The sequence below is a fragment of the Mustela nivalis genome (genome assembly GCF_964662115.1).
Source record: "Mustela nivalis genome assembly, chromosome: 16".
NCBI classification, from domain to species: Eukaryota; Metazoa; Chordata; class Mammalia; order Carnivora; family Mustelidae; genus Mustela; species Mustela nivalis.
In genome coordinates this window covers 40,537,061-40,557,956 of record NC_139035.1, presented here as the reverse complement: position 1 = coordinate 40,557,956, position 20,896 = coordinate 40,537,061, and the positions used below count along the sequence as shown (strand labels likewise).

Below are 20,896 nucleotides of genomic sequence, written 5' to 3'. Positions count from 1 at the left end.
CATTTAAGCTTAAGAGAAGAAAAAATTTGATAGACATAAAGCACTTTGCATCATTTGTCATTATCTTTAATGCCTATAATGTGTATTTTTACATAATTATATTTTCCTATTGCTGTGCTTTTTGGTATTATCAGTTGTTTTCTATTTTAATAGGACTAAAAATATCCCTGCACATATTGGTTTTTAATATCTTACAAAAGCACTGTACTGAAGTCATTTGATCATTCTTGCCTTGTCATATACATTAAAATATGGTAGATGAGTTACCTCCGTTACTATTCTAGATCCTACTTTCAACTGTTGAAATATTCTTCAACTATTTTTCTATATAACTATACTATTTTTGAATCAAGTTCTATATGTATAGTATTTTGCTTGAACTTTAATTAGTATTACTCTAAATACTTAAAATTCAGGTTATTATCATGATTCATATATTCAACCAGGGAGTGATTGAATCTTAATGTTGTCAGAGTATTCTTTTATTTTTCTACTGAGGATTTATCTTTTTTGTTTTTACTGTCTTCTAACTCCCAAGTTTATGTTTTTGAATCATTTAATGATTTCTGTGCTTTTTCTGTGATAGCACTCTTTCAATATAATTTCTAGCATCATGTGCTTGATTTTTTGTTTTGTTAAGAATGTGATATTTTTAAGACTTTATTTATTTGAGAGAGTGTGAGTGGGAGAGGGACTCAGGGAGAGGGAGTGAAAGAATCCTCAAGCAGACTTCCTGCTGAACACAAAGCCCAGTGTGGCGTTCAGTCCCAGGCCACTGAGATCATTACCTGAGCTGAAATGAAGAGTTGGATGCTTAACTGTCTGAGCCACCCAGGGGCTCCAGGAATGTGTTATTTTTAGACTTCTGTCAGATAACCTGTAATTTTGTAATTTTCAATTTAAAAATATAACAAATTTAAATTTTTGTTTTCTTTTAGTTGCTGAACATGTTTTAAAAGATTTTATTTATGTATTAGAGAGAGAGAACATGAGCAGGTGAAGGGACAGAGAGGGAAAGGGAAAGCAGACTCTCCGCTGAGCAGGGAGCCCAATGTAAGGCTTGATCCCAGGATCCTGGGATCATGACCTGAGCTGAAGGCAGATGCTTAACCCCATGAGCCACCCAGATGTCCTAGTTGCTAAATATTTTTTAACGTAAACTAATAGAAACCATGTATTTTATTTTTCTTAGAGTAATAATAATAACAAGAGTGATGATGTCTTTTGTGATCCTGAAGATGAATGGGAACCTGACATTACAAATGCACCGGTTTCTTCCTTTTCTAGAAGGAGGTAAAGACATTTTGTTACTGTTTTTTGTTATTGTTGTTGTTTTGGGTATATATTTGTAGATAGATAGATAGATAGATAGATAGATAGATAGATAGAAAGAAAGAAAGAAAGAAATAAAGAAAGAAAGAAAGAAAGACATTTCCTTATTTTAAAGGAACTATCTATTGTCATAATGGATATGTCTGTGAGAGACCGAGTAATATAAGAAAAATAGTATGTTAGGGATCAAATTACAGCACTTGGGGCATTAAATTGTTTATCGGTCACTAAGAATGGGAAAAAAATGGTCAGCATCTCACCATGTAAGTCTTAAGAGTGACTGAGAATAGAATAAATCTAATTTCCTATAAAAAACGAATAGTGTTTATTACTTTTAAATTACCCTTTTTCAAGAACTTGGCATATTCTATGATATTTTATTGTAAGTTATAGAACTTTAAATGCTGTCAAGTTAGTATGAGCACCACAGAAGAATAAATATGGTGATAGAGAACTTATATGTGTGACAAATTCTGCTTATTAACTAAAACCATAAAAGACTTCCACAGTGAATAGATGTTTTTCAAGGAAAGACTAGTTCTGTTTAGACCTCAGATGCTTAGATTACAGAGGAGCAAAATGGTATAATAGAATGGTCGTGGTCTTGGAACCAATTTAGCTGCTTAGTTTGGTTTTTAAACAAAGACTTCTTTTTAAACAAATACTTCTTCATTTGGTTTTTAAACAAGACTACTGTCTGCTATGTCTTGAGGATACAAAGATGAATAAAAAAATACTCTCTTGTCCTCAAAGAACAGGAATTGAAGAGACTAGAAGAACAGTTGATAAAGACCCAGAATCAGGTCAGGCAGAAGAACTGGAGAGGAAAGTATGGTTTTATACATATTCAAGAGGAAGATTGAATAAGGATTTGGCTAGCTGTGGGGTTGAGGGTGATAAAGGGCTCAAGGATGAATCCTAGTCTCACAGGGGTAACTGGCTAAAGGAAGGTGGTGTTCCCAGACATGGAGGGTCAGATTAACTTATTTTTTTTTTTAAGATTTTATTTATTTATTTGTCAGAGTGAGTGAGCACAGGCAGACAGAGTGGCAGGCAGAGACAGAGGGAGAAGCAGGCTCCCTGCTGAGCAGGAAGCCTGATGCGGGACTCGATCCCAGGATGCTGGGATCATGACCTGAGCCGAAGGCAGCCGCTTAACCAACTCAGCCACCCAGGCGTCCCAGATTAACTTATTTTTGAACACAATGAGTTTGAGATTCCCAGGGAGCATCCAAGTGTATACATTCAGATCTAGAACACGGAAGGAAGGATTTAAGAATTTTCAGGATGTTAGAGTCCATGGCATTCTCCATCCAACAGAAGCATCATCATTGTCAAGAACATTTACTTAGTGCTTGCTGAGTATTATCTCAGATGGTTCTTACACAAAACTATGAGATCAGTGCTGTCATTACCCACCTTTTACAGATGAAGAGGCTGAAGATTTAAAGAGGTTATAAGTTGTCCAAACTCACAGAGCTGATAAAGGAAGAGCCAGCCCTCAAATCCACGTTTGAGTGACTCTGAAGATCCTGATTTTTCTTGACCACTGTGCCACATTGCCTCTCTGTTGCATATGAAAGAGCAGACTCTTTCTGGTTAATTTCTTTTTTCCCCCACCCCGCCCACTTCATCACCTTCAGCTGCAGCTCAGAATCCATTTGGGTTTCCAGGCCTTTTCAGGCCTTTCTTGTTTTTGACTATGATTATTTTAAACTCATTTAAAAAATTTCAAAGAGATGGAACTACTTTAGAAAGATTTCTTCCTCCTGTTACTTCTCTTCTATTTGCTATATGGTAACTGCTAAGCTACAGTTGGAAATAGCCAAGAAACAAGAATCGATACATCTTATCTTATGTGTTACATACATACCAGCTGTGTATTTCAAGCTGAAAGAAATCAAAGCACGTCCTTTAAACAGATTCTGAGTTTCTTGAGCACAGGATATATATCTGTATCCCTTATAATGTACTATAATGAAAAAGTCACAGGCTCATGTCAGTGTCCTGGGTTCTAACTTTTTTCATTAAGTTTTTAATTTCAATTCCAATATAGTTAGCATATTGCATAACTATATATATATAATATATATAATATATTATATATATAATATAATATAATATAATATATTGCATTAGCATATAGTATCATATTAGTTTCAGGTGTGTAATAGAGTGATTTATGCTGAGTGTACCCAGGGGCAAGTGACATTACATCTTTAGCCTTCAGTTTCCTCATCTCTAAGATGGAGACAGTAATGCATTTCTACAGCACCTATTGCTAAGTTTAAGTGAGGTCATATATAAGAAACAATTGTTTCTTCTGCAATGACCACCGTGGGACTGATGATGTCGTGAAGTAGTTGTAAGGATTCGAGATAAAGTATGTAGAACTTCCACCACAGTGGATAGGTGTTGAATAAATGGCAGTTCTTAATATTGGACGTTTATATGTGCTAAATAAGATTAAATCTTGGAATACAGAGATGATATTCTTTCTTTTTTTTTTTTTTTTAAGATTTTATTTATTTGACAGAGAGAGAGATCACAAGTAGGCAGAGAGGCAGGCAGAGAGAGAGAGGAAGCAGCAGGCTCCCCGCTGAGCAGAGAGCCAGATGCAGGGCTCTATCCAGGACCCCGGGACCATGGCCCAAGCTGAAGGCAGAGGCTTTAACCCACTGAGCCACCCAGGCGCCCCGATGATCTTATTTCTGATTTAATACCAGTGATATCTTTAAGTGGTATCTTCAGGTGATTTATCTTGAGGATTTTAGAACAGTGTTGGGTTATCCAAAATGAGCTAAAGATGGCCTGTGGAGCAAATTGGGCAGAAGGCCTTAGGGTATGTGAGCTAACCTAAAGTAACATAAGCCTCCCCCAAATTCAGACCAGAACTACAAATTCATCAGAGATGAATTTAGATTTTATAATATTGGTTTCTTACTGTATTTTATTATAAACAGATACAAACTTGGTGTACTTAGAATTATGGATCACAGTATAATTAATGAGCAACGAGATGAGTGAAAAAGGTGAAGAGAATTAAGGGTACATTTATTGTGATGACCACTGAGGAATATATAGAATTGTTGAATCACTGTATTTAACTATATTGTACACTTGAAACTAATATAACACACTACATGTTAATTATACTTGAATTTTTTAAATTAATTAAAAATATATAATGAACATAAAATTTTAGCTTATTGAAAGTTGGTGATCTATATCTTATTTTCTGCTAACCTCTAGGTTAATAACTAGGGAAGCAACAAAAGTTTAAATTATTACCAGGAAATTAAAACTTCTTTTGATATTTTGAAATTAGGTGTTTTCATGTGGTAGAGATGTTTTCTTGAGAACTTCTAATATTTAAAACTATCATATTTTTCTTAAAAAATGAATTGCTCTTGGTCAGAGACCTTGTATATGAAGTTTCAGCCTTGTAAGAATGTTTATGACAGAATTGCAAACTCTGAGAATGCCTGCGGGTAATGGAAACACTGACAGATTCTTAATTATGGAACTGTTACCTGGCAGCGATACGCCATAGCCGCTCTGCGATGAAATAGACTGGTTTGGATGCCTATAAATTGTGATTCGTTCTGTGGACAGTCAAAAGTAAAACTGAGGTTAAGTAAAAATTCTTTGAAAGGAATGTGACAGGCATTTTGTTTGAGTTTAAACATTGTTTAACTATGATAGTGTTAGAAGAATAAATTTCCCTGGTTTAGACTTACTGTAATGTACCCTTCCCTTTTATCCCTAAATACCAAAAACTGTTACCTTTGAGGTATTTCTTATTCCTATTATCAGTCATATTGAGGTTTGATATTTCCTTTCCCCGTTATGAGTTGTATTTCTGTGTTTTTCTTGTAGGAATTCATGGGGAAAAATATATTTGAAACATTTAGATGACTCCAGATGGTATATGTTTTTGTTTAATGATCTTTTCAACAAATAGTATTTTTCTCTGGCCGGCAGTGGTAGAGAGTTCTGTTAGGAAAAAGACTTCAAAGGATCCCCTAGATTTAGATCCAGGTCACAGCTCGAGGATTCACTGATACAATGAGGGCTGGAGTTGACAATGTGGTTTAAAAAATGGGCAGATGAATGGCAATGTGGAAGTAGGCTGCTTTTTCCAGTAGCAGTTAAGAAAAATGAGTAACAGCCAGACAGCCAGTCATAATCCAGGCAGAGATCAGAGTGGGTTTATAGGCTGAGGGGAAAGAGGCAGCGGAAAGAGAGAGTGAAGATAGAGTCATTCCCTCCGTTTGTGTTACTGCTGCACTTCACAGGCATTCTGCTTTTCACACTGTGTAGCAAGTGCTTACTTGAATGTTTTTTTTATGTAGATCATCTCTTTGTTTAGAATCCTCGCTAATCTCAGCATAAAATCCAAGCTTCCTTGATTGGCATTACGGTCAGCCTCAGGCTGGCATCTTCGCACCCCCTAGCGTCTCCCTTGCTCCTCTCCACTGTCCTACTGCAGTCCTTCAGAATCTCACTCTGTCCTTGAATGCACCATTCAAGGTGCATTCTTTGATCACCGGGGCTTCCCACATCCTGGTGCCTGTGTCTGAACCACTGTACGTTCCCTCCTTCCCAAGCCTGCCTCCCTGTTGGGCTAACTCCTGTGTGTCCTTCAAGGTCATGGTCCCAGGAGCCCCTCCCCACTCCCCACTGACTCCTTGGGCCAGGTCAAGTTCTTCTCCAGCAGAGCATGCTCTGCTTTCATGGCACATCACTGTACTGTAATTATTTGCCTAATTTCTCTCTTTTCCTATGGACCTTAAGTTCATGAGCCCAAAAACCATGTTTCCTGTGTTTAAACACAGTATTTAGAACCTGTTACTCTATAAATATGTGTTCCATTTACTTAATTATATGCTTAGAATGATACCTATAAATAGTAAAGTTCTTGCTTCATAAACCAAATGAATTTAACTATTTATTGATGAAAATGTTTCCACAGAAAACACACGCCTGCATACCCATTTTCTTTAGAGAATTAAGAATATTTTGTTTGAGATTTTATTTATTAATTTAAGAGAGAGCAGGAGAGAGAGAGAGCACAAGTCAGGGGGCAGGGCAAAGGGAGAAAGAGAAGCAGGCTCCCTGCTGAGCAGGGAATGCATTGCAGGACTCGAATCCAGGACACTGGGATGATGACCTGAGCTGAAGGCAGAAGCTTAACCGACTGAGCCACCCAGGTGCCCCAAGAATATTTTTTTTAAGATTTATTTATTTATTTATTTATTTGAGAGAAAGGGAGAGAGCATACACGTGAGTTGGGAGAGGGGCAGAAGGAGAAGAAGAAACAGACTCTTCACTGAGCAAGGAGCCCTGTTTGGGGCTCCATCCTAGGACCCTGGGATCATGACCTGAGCTGAAGGCAGGCACTTAACTGATTGAGCCAGGTGCTCCAAGAATATTCTTTTTTTTTTTTTTTTTTTAAAGATTTTATTTATTTATTTGACAGAGAGAAATCACAAGTAGATAGAGAGGCAGGCAGAGAGAGAGAGAGGGAAGCAGGCCCCCTGCTGAGCAGAGAGCCCGATGTGGGACTCGATCCCAGGACCCTGAGATCATGACCTGAGCCGAAGGCAGCGGCTTAACCCACTGAGCCACCCAGGCGCCCCGCTCCAAGAATATTCTTAATATTGTTATTCCATGTAGTATATAACCACTGATCTTATGGTTTATCTTTTTTTAGGAGCAGGAGCTTGATGAAGAATAGAAGAATTTCTGGTTGTTTACATGACATACAAGCCCACCCAATTCAGGATTTGCATTCTTCCCATTCATCAGGTATTTTTTCATCACATTTTCTTGTATACTGAGAAAAGTATCAAGGATTATTGTCTACCAGCACAATAAAATGTTATATATCTGTGTATCAACTTGTTTATTCAGTATTATTTGAGAGTAAGATGTTTTACAAAAGTAATTTTCAGGATGCCTGGGTGGCTCAGTTGATTAGGCAGCTACCTTCAGCTCAGGTCATGATCCTAGGGTCCTGGGATCGAGTCCCACGTCGGGCACCTTGCTCAACAGGGAGCCTGCTTCTCTCTCTGCCTCTGCCTATTACTTTACCTGTTTGTGCAGTCTCTCTGACAGATAAATAAATAAAATCTTAAAATAAAAAAAGTAATTTTTCCAGGTAAATGAAAGCTGTCTTTTTAAGGGCCATATTTAAAAATTAAAGAAAATGAAGAGCTCTTTGCTCATTTGCAGTTTTCAAAGAGGCAAACAAACCATGTGTGCCTTTAGTATGGACCTGCCCAGGCAGCCATGGGGCTGGGCACAGTGCAGTGTGCAGCTCTGGGAAGTTGAGCAAGTGTCCTAACTTCTCACCTTAAGTGCCGTATTTTTAAACCAGAGTTTTGCAATGCTTTGTAAAGTGTTGATGTTGGATTTTAGAATGCATTAATATCATCATCTTACTGAACAAAGAATATATTGTTAACTATTCATGATGACTAGAATATAATCACTATTATCCTGGTAATAATGGTAAAAAGTGGTAGAGCTTTGCATTTTGTAGCTTTTCTTTTTTCTCTTCCCAAATCAAATTCTTATCTTAGGCCTACTCTCTTTTTTAAAAATGCTTTTTATTTTGTTTTGTTTTTTAATACCCCAAACATGGGGCTCGAACTCAGGACCCCAAGATCAAGAGTCACGTGCCCTAATGACTAAGCCAGCTATGTTCCCCTCTCCTAGACTCTTAATAGTCCCCACCCTTTGTCCTTATTCTACCTTCCTTTTAGTTTGGTGTTTCATCATCTATGAACCTGAAAATAACCTTGTTTATTAAATGAGAATCATTATACTCATGAGTTAGCATTCCAGTATAAAGTTATTACCAGAGGTTCCAAATTAGCTCTTTAAGCTGTTTCCATTTACTTCTGGTTTGGACAGTGCTTAGAAAATTAGTCTGAAAGCCTGTCTCCCAGAGATGTGATATATTAACTGTACATAATAATTGGCTTTAGCCTATTTTAATTATAGTATGCCTAGATAAGGAACTGATATAAAGTAGAGCTAATGAGACATTCCTTTTAATAGTTTGTTTTAGTATTGCCTACACTTTCAGCTCACGAATTAATTTAATTAATTTATATTATGATATTTATATTTATTCTATTTATATTATTTTTTGTGTAACTACCATTGTTTTCACTAATTTCAGAGTTTCTTAGGTGTTCCCCAAAAGTCAATAAGGAAGGAGAGTAAACCAGTGGTTGCTTAGTTGATTTGCATTGTCTATTATTTGTGTTGTGGTTGAGGAACTAATAACCTATGGATTGACTACACTGAGAGATGAATTGACTCCTTTATAAAATTGTGTTTTCAATTAGGCTTATTGAAGTAAAAATGCATTGAAATAAGAACAGCCTACTTTGAATTTACTGACAAATGAGTCTATAATATGCTTGTGTTAATACATTTATTTGAAAGTATTGTGCCTGAAAAGTAGGCTTAAGGTGGCTATTTTCTACCGATACAGGATTACTGGAGAAATCGAGCCCTATTTACTCAAGTTCAGCAGAATCTTTTCTTCCTGGAATTTGCAAAGAATTGATTGGGTCATCCTTAAGTTTTCTTGGACAGAGTTATGATGAAGAAAAAACCATGGCTGACAGTCTGATGGATAATTTTCTTAAAATTTATCACGGACTATTTGCCATTTCCAAAGCTCATGAAGAACAAGATGAAGAAAGTCAAGAAAACTGTAAGCAAACTTACAGCTTTTATTAACTTTATTAACTTACATGAATGATTATTTTCTGCACATTACATATTCTTTTGAAGGAATATTTTGCATGCATTTTGTCACATTTTGCATGCATTTTCTGACCTTAATGGTGATCATATATGAGTTCTTTTATCTGGAGATTATTTCTTCCAGTAATTCTCCTTCTTTTTTCAAAGTGTTCTCTTCTGATCGAACAACCCAGTCACTTACAATCCAGGTCACCTGTGCTTTTGAGCAGCTCGTGGTGCTAATCAAACACTGGCTGAATGAAATTCTGCCTTGTATCAGCACAGCAAGGCTTGAAGATGAATTGAGACAAGAGATCAAAAAACTAGGAGGCTACATACAGTTATTTTTACAGGTAAATTGCTTTGCTGATTATCATTTGAAGAATTCATTTATTCAGCAAGTATTTATTGACCTACTGTCTGCATCTTCCCCAAAATTAGATCTGTAGAATGTTCAGAAGTGATTTCTGCTTTATAATTCTGAAACTGTGGTTATGTATGATTGTCTATTAATTATGGCTTCTGTGCCAGGCACTGAGAGTTCTCAGTGATTTACAAAATCATTTAAATCTCTTAACAACTTCAGAAGTGGGCACTGTTATTAATCACCATTTTATAAATGAAGCAATGGAGGTACAGGGTATGTAGCTTATCCAGTGTTATAGGCGTAGCCGGTAAGTGATGGAATTAGGATCTGAACCCGGGCAGGCTTGGGCCCAGAGTTCATGCTCTTTACTATGCATATTCTACTGTGCTAACCCTTAGTAATGGCTATGGGGAAAAAGGCAAAGTCTTGCTCTGGTTGTTTGTTAGATTAGTCACAAGCCCGGCGATGCACAGGCAAGGAAAATAATTTTTTTTCTGTTTACCTTATATCAAGTGAGATTAGACTTGGCTCTGAAGAAGTAGTAAGCTAAAAGCTTACTCTCTGTCATATAAAATCTGGGGGTAGGCATGGTGGCTCTACTCCACTCCTTGAGATCCAAGCTCCTTCCAACATACCTTTCTACCAAGCCAAATCATGGCCCTTTATTTCATGGTCCACCAGAGTGGTGGAGCTCTGTCTGAGTTCAGTGCAGTGGGATGGAAGAAGTGACAAAGAAGAGAAAGGCCAAACTTCCTTTAAGGGAAGTTTCTAGAAATTTCCCTATGACATTTCTCTTTATGTATCTTTGGTCAGAACTTCATTACATGACCATATCTAGCTACAAGTATTATTGGGAAATGTACTTTTTATTCTGGACAGATATGTACCTAGTGGAAAAGTCAAGAATTCTATTACTACAAAAGAAGTGGGGAATTTGATATTGGATAATACCTAGTCACCCACCATTTCAGTGAACTCCTCTGTAAGAATTCTTTGAGTAGGGGTGCCTGGGTGGCTGAGCCAGTTAAGCACCCAACTCTCAATTTCAGCTTGTTTTATGATCTCAGGGTCATTGGATCAAGCCTTGTGTCAGGCTCTGTGTTTATTGTAGAGTCTGCTTAGGATTCTCTCTCTCTCTCTCTCTCTCTCCCTCTGCCCTCCCCCTGCTTGTGCATATATGCATGTGCTCTTTCTCTCTAAATAAATAAAATCTTAAAAAATAAAAAAGAATTCTTTGAATATATGAGGGGAACAGATATAAAAATATCAAAAGGGATAGGTTTCAGTTTTTTAAATGGGTGACTTAGATTCATAACAAAATGTTCTAAAATGTTGAACAAAACTTACGTTATTATGCCCACCAAGAGACTTTCTACATTCTATTATTGTGGTAGAAGTTAGTTGTATCAAATACTTCCTGAGGGGCTATTTACTTGATAGGATTTGGAAATGTTTGTTAAGTAATCTCAATAAACCTTTATTTTTTTATGTTTTTTTTTAAAGATTTTATTTATTTATTTGACAGACAGAGATCACAAGCAGGCAGAGAGGCAGGCAGAGAGAGAAAGAGGAAGAAGCAGGCTCCTTGCTGAGCAGAGAACCTGATGCGGGGCTCGATCCCAGGACCCTGGGATCATGACCTGAGCCGAAGGCAGAGGCTTTAACCCACTGAGCCACTCAGGCGCCCCTGTTTTGCCTTTTAATATAACATCTTTATAAGCCCACACACTTCCATGGGCAGTTAGCTTTGGGCAGTTAGAGCGACTTACGTGTCTTTTTCTCAAAAAGCTGGGGAGCCAAAGCCTGAGAGTCCGACTTATGCTTGAGCCTGGAGAAGGAAGCTAGTCGAAGGGTTGTGGTGGGAAGAGAGTGTGAGATATACTTGGTTGGCGCTTGGATTTTAGATGCAGTTCAGGAACAAGAAAAAAACCCCAAACCCATTATTGGCATTTGGAAACCCAGTGTTTGAACCCATGCTAAATTAGTTCTATGTCCTTTGGCAAATTGCTTAAATTTTTAAGGTCCCCATTTTCTCTTTGGGAAAACAAAAATAACAGCGCCTATCTGACACGGTTGCTATGAGGATCAGATGGATGGACAAGAAAGTGCCTGTGAGAGTAACTGGTGTGTAGTTTCTTTCCTTCTTCTCATTCTCTAGGAAGAACACTTTGAACTTAACTTAGGAGTTGTGACCTATAGCCCTATGGGAAAGGTTTTATGTAAAGAATCAAGGATGGAGAGAACAGGTGACTCAAAGGGGAGATTAGACCAAGCTCAGGAAAGACTTATGTTAAATTGGCAAAACTGAATTTAGTGACTATACTTCCTACCTAAGCGTGGTTTGAGAATTCTTACCTTGTAGCAGTATTATAAGCATGGCCTAGAAAGCAAGCCAAGAGGAGTATGCTGAAGAATCACTGCAGTTGGCAGGTAAAAGAAAGAAAATCTTGGGGGCGCCTGGGTGCCTCGGCTGTTAATCAACTGCCTACTGCACAGGTCATGATCCCAGGATCCTGGGATCGATTCCCTGCTCAGTGGGAATCCAGCTTCTCCCTCTCCCACTCCCCCTACTTGTGTGCCCTCTCTTGCTGTGTCTCTCTCTATGAAGAAAATAAATAGAATCTTTAAAAAAGGAAAGAAAGAAAGAAAGAGAAGATCTCGGTGCAGAGGGGAGGCACGCTTCATTCTTCTTGGGCATGTGTACTCTGGTGTAGAAGCCTTTTGTTTGAAGGGTTGTTTTCCCCCTTTCACTTCCCTTTCCTCTTCCTTCTCCCGTGATAAGAGAAAGTATCTTTATTAACCATCTGTCAGATGGCTAATGGGACAGGAAAAATTCAAAGGCAAAAAAGAGCCACATTTTGTTCCCTTTTCTGGTGTGGGGGGCATTCACTCATTCCTTCTGTCTTCTATTTAGTTCACTGCATACTTGTCTTATGTCTCCTATTAGCATGTAGGGTCTTTGGGCATAGAGGCTGTATCCAAGTGATTTTATCATTGCTAGTAGCTACAGGGTTGCATGTTTTTTGATTCTGAGTGAGACTTTTATGAAGCATAGTCACGATATGAATGAACGCAGAATTTATTTTCTTCAAATTGCTTTTCTTCTCTTTTCTTTACCTCTGTTTATAATCTCATGTATCTGATATACTGATCCATTTTTGTTTTATAGGGATGTTGTTCAGATATCTCATCAATGGTAAAAGAGGCTCAAACGAAAATAATCCGAATTGTACAACAAGCTGTAAAGTATGTGGGACAGTTAGCAGTTCTTAAAGGGAGCAAGCTGCATTTTCTGGAAAATAGTAGCAATAAGGCTGCCGGTGTTCAGGTAATTTGGTAATATTAGTTTTGGAAGACTTCATCTGAGGAACAGTAGTCTTCTGATAATAGTATCAACTAAACAGGATAAGTTGTTTTTCTTTTAAAATAGTTCATACTTTTAATAGTTTGGCAATATTTAAAACTGTCTCAATCTAAATTAGTTAAATGTACTGGATAATTCTGGAATCTTCACTTTGCTTTTTGGATCTTTGCTTTGATGATGCATACCTACTCTGGAGGGTTTGCACAGCCAGTCAACACATACAGAACTCCATAATTCTAGAAAATTTGTATTTGCTTGCTCTAAGTATTCATGCCATTAAGAGCAGTATTATATTAGAATGTTACTGTGTTATAGCAACACAGCGTTCTAAGATGACTTTATTTTTAACTTAAATTTTCCTTAGTTAACATAGAGTGCAATATTGGTTTCTGGAGTAGAACTCAGTGGTTCATCACTTAATACCCATCACCCATCTAACCCATCCTCTACCCACCTCCTCAGACAAATATTCCTTATTAACTGTTATATGTGGAATGTTAAATTATAGATTTGCTAAATTTATTACATGTTATATGTGGAATAGTAAATGATAGATTTTCTTACAGACCGTTTTTATTCCAGCTTTAGTTGAATTTAATAAACTAGGAACTTACTGTAGTCCTAAAATAAGCAGAAAATATAATAATTATTTTATAATTTAAAAACAAAACACCGAATTTTCTATTTAATGCTTAAAAACTTTTTCTAGGAGGACTTCATGGATGCTCTTCGTGATGGTGTAGGCTTAGGAATGAAGATTCTATTAGATTCTGGACTAGAAAAAGCAAAAGAACTTCAGCATGAACTCTTAAGTCAGTGTACCCAAAATGAGGTAAGAGGAACAAAAGTACATTCTATATAGTACCAGATGGCCTATAAAGTTGATTTTTAGAAAATAGTTTAATTCAACTAAATTGGATTCTTATAAATTTATGTGTTTTAATTAGTGTTGAACTTTTTTTTTAATTTTTATTGAAAAGGCTGATGTGATCATTATGTCAGTTATTGTCAGTGAACCCACTGTGTATTAACTCCAGAGCAGAATGGAGTCTGGCAGTGACATCTAGTGTTCACTTTCTGCTGGTCTCTTTCTTCCTGATCCTTGTTTAGGTCTCTGCTTTTCCACCTAAGAATAGAAACTACCACTTACTGATGCCATATTTTAAACTAAATATTTTGCCAAAAGCATTCATATCTGTTATTTCATATCAAGATACAAAATCAATGAAGATTTGAGTGACTTCCAAAAATATGCTTCCCCAGCACCTTCTTTAGCTAACTGACGTTAAACATGAACCCAGTAGCTGTCTTAGAGGTGGCACTGTTTAAAACCAGTCTCAGTTTTTAGCAATCATTTATCAAGTCCATGCTCTGACTCTTCCTTCACCTGTTGACTGTAATAATACTTATGTCCTAGATTGTGAGTCATTTATTTACTAAATTATTTCCCAGTGCAAGTATGGGACTAGGTGCTCTCCTTAGAATAGGGGTGAACCTCCCCACTTTGCAAGGGTGGAATTACTTGGGTTTTACGGAGCTGGAGGACCTCGTCCAGTCGTCCGAGCCAGGGTTTTATATTCTACCTATGGGCCACCTAAACTCCACAGGCTACAAAACTAAGGTTTGTAAATCGTTGTTCACGCACGTTAATTTTCATTATTGGGAGTTATTATTAGTGAAGTGGGGACTCAGGAGATAAGTTCTAATCTTTACAGCAGTGAAATCTCGGAGCTCTGTCAGTTCTAGAATCTTGTAACAATTTCTTGTTAAAACCATCTCTGTCCATTTCCTTTCTTTTTCTGGAGTCAGTCAGCTGGGATGGAGCTGCCTGGGGATGTTGTGTTTGCTGAGCTCACCCCCAGGAGAAAGGTACTCATTTACATACATACTCTTTGATCTAGGAAAGACAATTAGGTAGAGGACCCTTAGCGTCCACCCCTGTGGCCCATTTCCAGGAAGGCATCAAGTAAGTTAGTTTTTTTTCTTTCCTTTTAGAAAAACCTTTTCATTAATGCATGTCTAGCTTCCTTATCAGGAGAGAAATTGTCCATGTAAGCTAGAGGAGCTCTCCAACCCTCCTCAGACTAAAAGGCTACATGGGTTCTAAAGGGCTATCATCTCTGCCCAAACTGGCTCAGAACTGGAAGAAACATTGAACATTAAATTGCTCTCCTGTTTCCTGTGTAGCCTTGAGCTGCTCACCTGGGCCCCTCACGTGTTGCATTTAAAAAGTGAGGATGAGCATACGAATGCCCTAAGATTGTTCTGAGGATTTTGTGCCATGAAGAACAGTGGACAGAAATGCTAAACACAGTTACCCCGCAGGTCTTACCTGCCTCACTTTGCTCGCGCTTGCTCTCGCTGTATGTTTGCCTTTCCCATTTTGTGTTATTTTGCTTTTAAAATACAAACACATTCAAAAGGAGCTCATTTTGTCACTAAATCAAAATACATGGGCCTAGTCCTAGGAGACATGAGGCTGGTTTCAGTTCTGTAACGCAACTTCGAATGAAGGCAGTGGACTCGTACCGCCCACTGCCCACATCTTCAGCTTGGTTGTGCTCAGCTATAGCACCGTTTGTCCCCAAAACACTTTCTCTGTCCTTGTTTGCAAAGTATAGTATCCACTGGCGTAAGTGCAAGGGGCCTGGAGTCAATTAATGAAAAGTAGATGAGAAGTAAGCTCACCCGAATGTGCTTCGAGTAGTAGGACGGGGCGCAGACGTCAGCTTGGCTGCAGTTTGCAGGAAATGCATAGCAAAACGGTCAGGCCCATTTTGCATACAATTCGTATTATTGGCATTTTCAGGCAAACTTCTCCCTCCCTTCCTCTTTTTTTTTTGTTTTTTGAAGATTTTATTTATTTATTTGACAGACAGAGATCAAACGTAGGCAGAGAGGCAGACAGAGAGAGAGAGAGGGGGAATCAGGCTCCCCGCTAAACAGAAAGCCAACTCGATCCCAGGACCCTGAGATCATGACCTGAACCAAAGGCAGAGGCTTTAACCCACGGAACAAACCAGGCACCCCTCCTTCCCTTTCTCTTAATTACTTTCTCTCATAGTCTGTATGCCCCCGCTGTATAGTCATGGTGGGATTTTAGCTCGTCATATTCTCTTAAGTTAAAACTCAAGAACCTGTGGAAGGAAAACAAAGAATCCAAAGAACTCGAAAATGGGTTCAAACATAAGGCATTGGATTTATAACTGTAAAGCTGGAGCCAGGGGAAAAAAGAATTTGTGTGTGCCTTTTTTTTTTTTTTTTTAAACCACATAGAGAAACTTTAAGTTAGACTTTGGGAAGAGCTGTGTGGGTGAAGCCAATTAAATTCTTCTCACACCATCCCCGGCAGAAATTAAGTGAAAAGGTACCTCATGGGGGCAGCATTGAGCAGTACAAAAGCAAAGGCTTTAAACCGAGACTGGGATTCCCACCTTGGTTCTGAGTCTTAGGAGCTTGGAATCTGTTTTCATATTTATAAAAATGAAGACAGTTGCATATGCAGCATAGAATTATAATTGAGAAGCATATAATAAAACATGTAAGGGAAATCACTCAGATATAGGAAGGCAAGTACTGACAGTAGTTAATGATACCTACTATGTTATATATTTGGAAGTTGCTAAGAGAGTAGAACTTAAAAGTTCTCATTGCAAGAAAAAAAATTGTAACTGTGAGGTAATGGATGTTAACTAAACTTCTTGTGGCGGTGGTTTTGCAGCATATCGAATCATTATGTTGTACAGTTTTAAACTAATACAGCATTATATGTCAACTATATTGCTGTGAAAATGTATATGTAGTTCTTTGAGCATAATATCTGCTTGATAAATTAGTTACCTCACCCTCTTCAAGGGAAGGCTTAGAAAGTTCATCCCTATAAATATTTAAATGTAAAACAAAATGCTGTTCTTATCACAAACATCAGAGTGTATCTATAGTTAAAATAGAATCAACATGCAATTTATTTTGAAAGAAATTCTGCCTACATATTTAGGTACGCTGGCTGTTTAATTGCAGTCCCAATAATAGAACTCAAGTCTTTTGACTTCTTAGACTAAAATTCTTGCTTGTCTCGTCCCATAGAGTTCTAGGATTTTTAAACCTCTAAATAATTATTTATATAGTAAAATATGTTCATATTCTATATAGGTTACCAAACAGATGAAAGGTAAAGCCATGGGATTGATTGGATGTCTTGAAAACATGTTTGCTGAGTGGAAAACAGTAAGAGAAGCTTTAATGTTTACTTTGGTTTGGTGTATTTTAGCATTTCGTTCAACTGAAGTATTATGATATGTTTATTTCAGTTTTCATCCTTAGCCAGATAATTCCTTTGTGCCTGGTTAGTTGCAGCATGTGTCATAGTTTTCTAGCTACTTCCTCTTGGACATCATAACTAATTTTTTAAGAAAGAGATAAGATAATGTATAGAAATTGATTAATAGTGTTTTATCTATTTCTTTCTGCTACTAGTTTAGTAACTATCAGCTTTTCCTGGGATAGTTACTGGCTAAAAAATTGTGTTTAATAATCAATATGCTTGAAGATTTTAAAATATAGGTGAATTAGACAAATTATTTTCAAATCACAAGTAAATAACAAAATATAAATTAAGTGTATAATCAATGTGTCAAATAGGAGAGAAATAGCTATGGCTCGAAAATTTTTATTTAAATAAAAATAAATGGGAGATATATAATGTTGAACTCTAAAAAATTAAATTTATCTTTTATGATATTGGATAATAAAGGGTACTGTTGTTTTATTTCATTCCCATGTAATATGATGATTGTACTTTGATTTAAAATTAATTTAAAATTCTTGGGGCACCTGGCTGGCTCAGTTAGAAGGGCATGCAACTCTTGAACTCAGGGTTGTGAGTTCAAGCCCATATTGGGCATAAAGCTTAGTTTTAAAAAATTCTTTTAATTTAAAAAATAAAATTAATTTAAAATTCTTATTTCTTTTAAAAACAGTAATTACTGTTTTTAATTGTATTATTGTATGTTGTCTTGCTTGTAGAATATTGTATGTTGGTCTTACTTGTGGAAACAGAACTAAGCACTGGTGAGGAAAGTAAACTCATTTTCTTTCCTGAAGATAAGACTCTGGTGATTAAAATTATATTGACTAAGCCTTACTGTCATGTAGCCTATTATGTATCTTTAAAAATATTAACTTTATTTACAGAAAAGTTTTAGAACTGAACTACAACAAGAAGGTCCTGTATACCAAGATTTGAAGAAGACGATTAATCTTGCACAGGAATTCCTGAAGTTAAAACATTGCTTGGAGCAAACTATTCAAATTATTATTTCTGCACTGAGAGGTATATACTCCAGATGGATTTTTAATTAATCAAAATTTAATAGTTTAAGAACTCTCAGATATCTTTTCATTTCTAGTCTAATTCATTAACTAAAGTCTAATTAATGCTACTTCTTTGACACTAATTATAGAAACTTGTATGGTCATATTCTTACTTAATATATCTAAGTACTTTGCCTAAATAATTAGATCCTAAAAACCCAGGTGTTTAATTAGCAGATAAGCTGAGTAATCTTAAGTCATTTAGATTTATCTTGACAGGGTTACTTTGACCTGAAAGATATGTAGAGTCATATAAGAGTAATAAATACCTCATGAAAAATTAAAACGTTAATTAACTTTTCCTTCTTCTTGCATAGGATGCCACACGGACAAAAATATTCTCAAGAATTGTGTTGAAAGTCTTTGCAACTTGGCCAAGGATTTTCATGATGATTTGAGCATGTGCTCTACTTCTCTTGATAGCTGTGAGAAGAGACTACCTCGAGTTGGCCATGGGGGACTAGAATCTCTAGCCAAGTCACTCCTCTTATGTTTTGAATCAGAGGAAAGAGCTGATTTGTTGAATCCCTGGGAAACTTGTAATCAAAATACCAGAGAAGAAGGACAGCAATCTAAATCAAGCAGGACCGACTCCATTAGGAATAAAGGTGTACCAAAGCGTGTCTTTGAACTCCATGGCTCGTCCCCAGCAGTGACCTCAGAGGACAGCATGCCCAGTAGGATTCAGTGGGTGTGAATTCTGATATGTAGGCACTTTATGACCATCCATGAAAGAGAGAGAACACTGGGTAGGCAATTTTCCTTATGTAGGAGAATATAAAAAGCCGGAAGTCAGCATAAATGTTTCAAAGAAGTCCACATCTGTTTGATGGCCTTCCATTGGGAATGGAGAGTATAAGCATTATGGAATTCTGATTTCAGAATGTGCATTTACGAGTTTCTTGGCAGATAATTTTAAATAGGCATTCACTGTATTGGAACATGGTGGCAAGATAATGAAATTAGGAGTTCGAAAACAAGTGAATGGTCATTTCTCCAGTTTCTCATTGACTTTAATTTTAAATGTTTATTTTTCACATTGATATACTATTTTAAATGTTTATTTTTCACATTGATATACTATCTCTGGTTGGTTCTTCAGCTTGTTTGTAAATGGTTACTATAGTTACTATTAAGTTATTTTCTCATGAGTGGAAACACACGAATAATCAGTTACCTTTATGCCTGTGCCTTCTCTCCTCTGCAAATAGCTACAATGAGGTTTATGGTGAAATTGCCAATTGTAGGTGTTACTAAGGCAGCTTAACTTACATTGTTAGATCTAAAACTGTTTTCTTGAAAGGTTAACTGGTTGTCTTTTTAAACAGTGTGTTCAAGGGCAGTTTCCTTTTCTTTCCAAATAGAAATAGTTACTTGAATATATATTAATAAAATGGCTTGCTGGTATAATAGTTGACTATATTATCTATGTTCCATAATGGGAGCTGTATGAATATAGTTTAAAACCAATAAAATAGTGCCAGAATCATCTTTTGAATGGGGTTAAGAAATCAGAGGCTGGACCTTTTCTTGATAATGCTTGTTTTGTTAAGGTGTAATGAAAGAGTTTGTACGTGATTTGGTAAAGGTTAAAGATCCTTATTATATCTCACAGTTGATTTGCAATCAGGTAATAAAGACAATATTCTCCTTTTGGGACCTTTCATTAAGGAAATAGTTTGACATTTTGACCACAGGCATATGTGGAATCTGGAAAGATACTTAGTGATTCTGTTTGAGTGATATTGAGCAGTTCCTGGAGAATGATTCTTTTAAATAAACTGATCCTTTCATGTGCCCTTTTCACTTGCAAATATCACTTTTGCCTGAGAAGTGAAAATTGTATATTAGTACCAAGAATAAGTTCAGTAATTTCCTTTTTGGGAAGAGATTGTAACTACTACTGGTTACTGTAGCCAGAACAATGTTAATAAACCATGTGCAGTATTGCCAGGTGCTTTAAAATGGTGCAGTGCAGCAAATTTGCTTTAATTTTCTTTTTTTTTTTTTTCTCTTCTTTCTGGCATTTGAGCTTGTATTCTTTCTGAAGTTCTAAAAGTATTTTTAATAGTCAACGCTCTGCCAAGTGGCACTTTTGCTATCAAGTTTCATGAAGTGTCAATGTACATAGAACTTTGCCTGCAGATTGTACTTCTTTGAGGAACTTTCCAAAGTATCAATACAGTAGTTTAAAGTAGTTTAAAGAGTTTAAACATGTTAATGTTTGGTACTTAGTCTTTACTTCCTGCTTTCGAAATTCATGACATTGGTCAAAAACCTATTATTAATGTCTTTGTAATTTTTGTATATACATATATATTTATATTTTTAAGTAAATTGTTATACAGTATTCAAACAAATGATGAAAATATATTTGCTCTTAGAATCATGTGCACTGATAAGAAATGTTATAAACAGAATGCCTTTAATAAATGTTACTGGCTTCAGAATTCTCTCTTGGTCTCAGGGTTTTTTTGTTTTATTGATTTCTTTCTTTTTTTTTTTTTTATTAAAAGCTTTTATTTATTTATTTGACAGAGATCACAAATAGGCAGAGAGGCAGACAGAGAGAGAAGGGGGAAGCAGGCTCCCCACTGAGCAGAGAGCCCAATGCGGGACTCTGTCGGAGGACCTTGAGATCATGACCTGAGCCGAAGGCAGAGGCTTAACTCACTGAGCCACCCAGGCGCCCC

General features: G+C 36.7%; 1 protein-coding gene across 2 annotated transcripts in view; it reads left to right on the top strand.

Annotated features, from left to right (window-relative positions):
• KIF14 (kinesin family member 14) overlaps positions 1–20,653 on the top strand; it is a 52,804-nt gene extending 32,151 nt beyond the window's left edge. For both annotated transcript variants that reach the window (XM_082701768.1, XM_082701767.1), the window contains exons 22-30: positions 1,193–1,293; positions 7,049–7,143; positions 8,843–9,067; positions 9,268–9,452; positions 12,636–12,794; positions 13,540–13,662; positions 16,983–17,057; positions 18,024–18,162; positions 18,521–20,653. In XM_082701768.1, coding sequence (XP_082557894.1) covers positions 1,193–1,293; positions 7,049–7,143; positions 8,843–9,067; positions 9,268–9,452; positions 12,636–12,794; positions 13,540–13,662; positions 16,983–17,057; positions 18,024–18,162; positions 18,521–18,900 — 1,482 coding nt within the window. In that variant the 3' untranslated portion in view covers positions 18,901–20,653. The remainder of the gene's footprint in view (positions 1–1,192; positions 1,294–7,048; positions 7,144–8,842; positions 9,068–9,267; positions 9,453–12,635; positions 12,795–13,539; positions 13,663–16,982; positions 17,058–18,023; positions 18,163–18,520) is intronic.
• Positions 20,654–20,896: the final 243 nt, after the last annotated feature.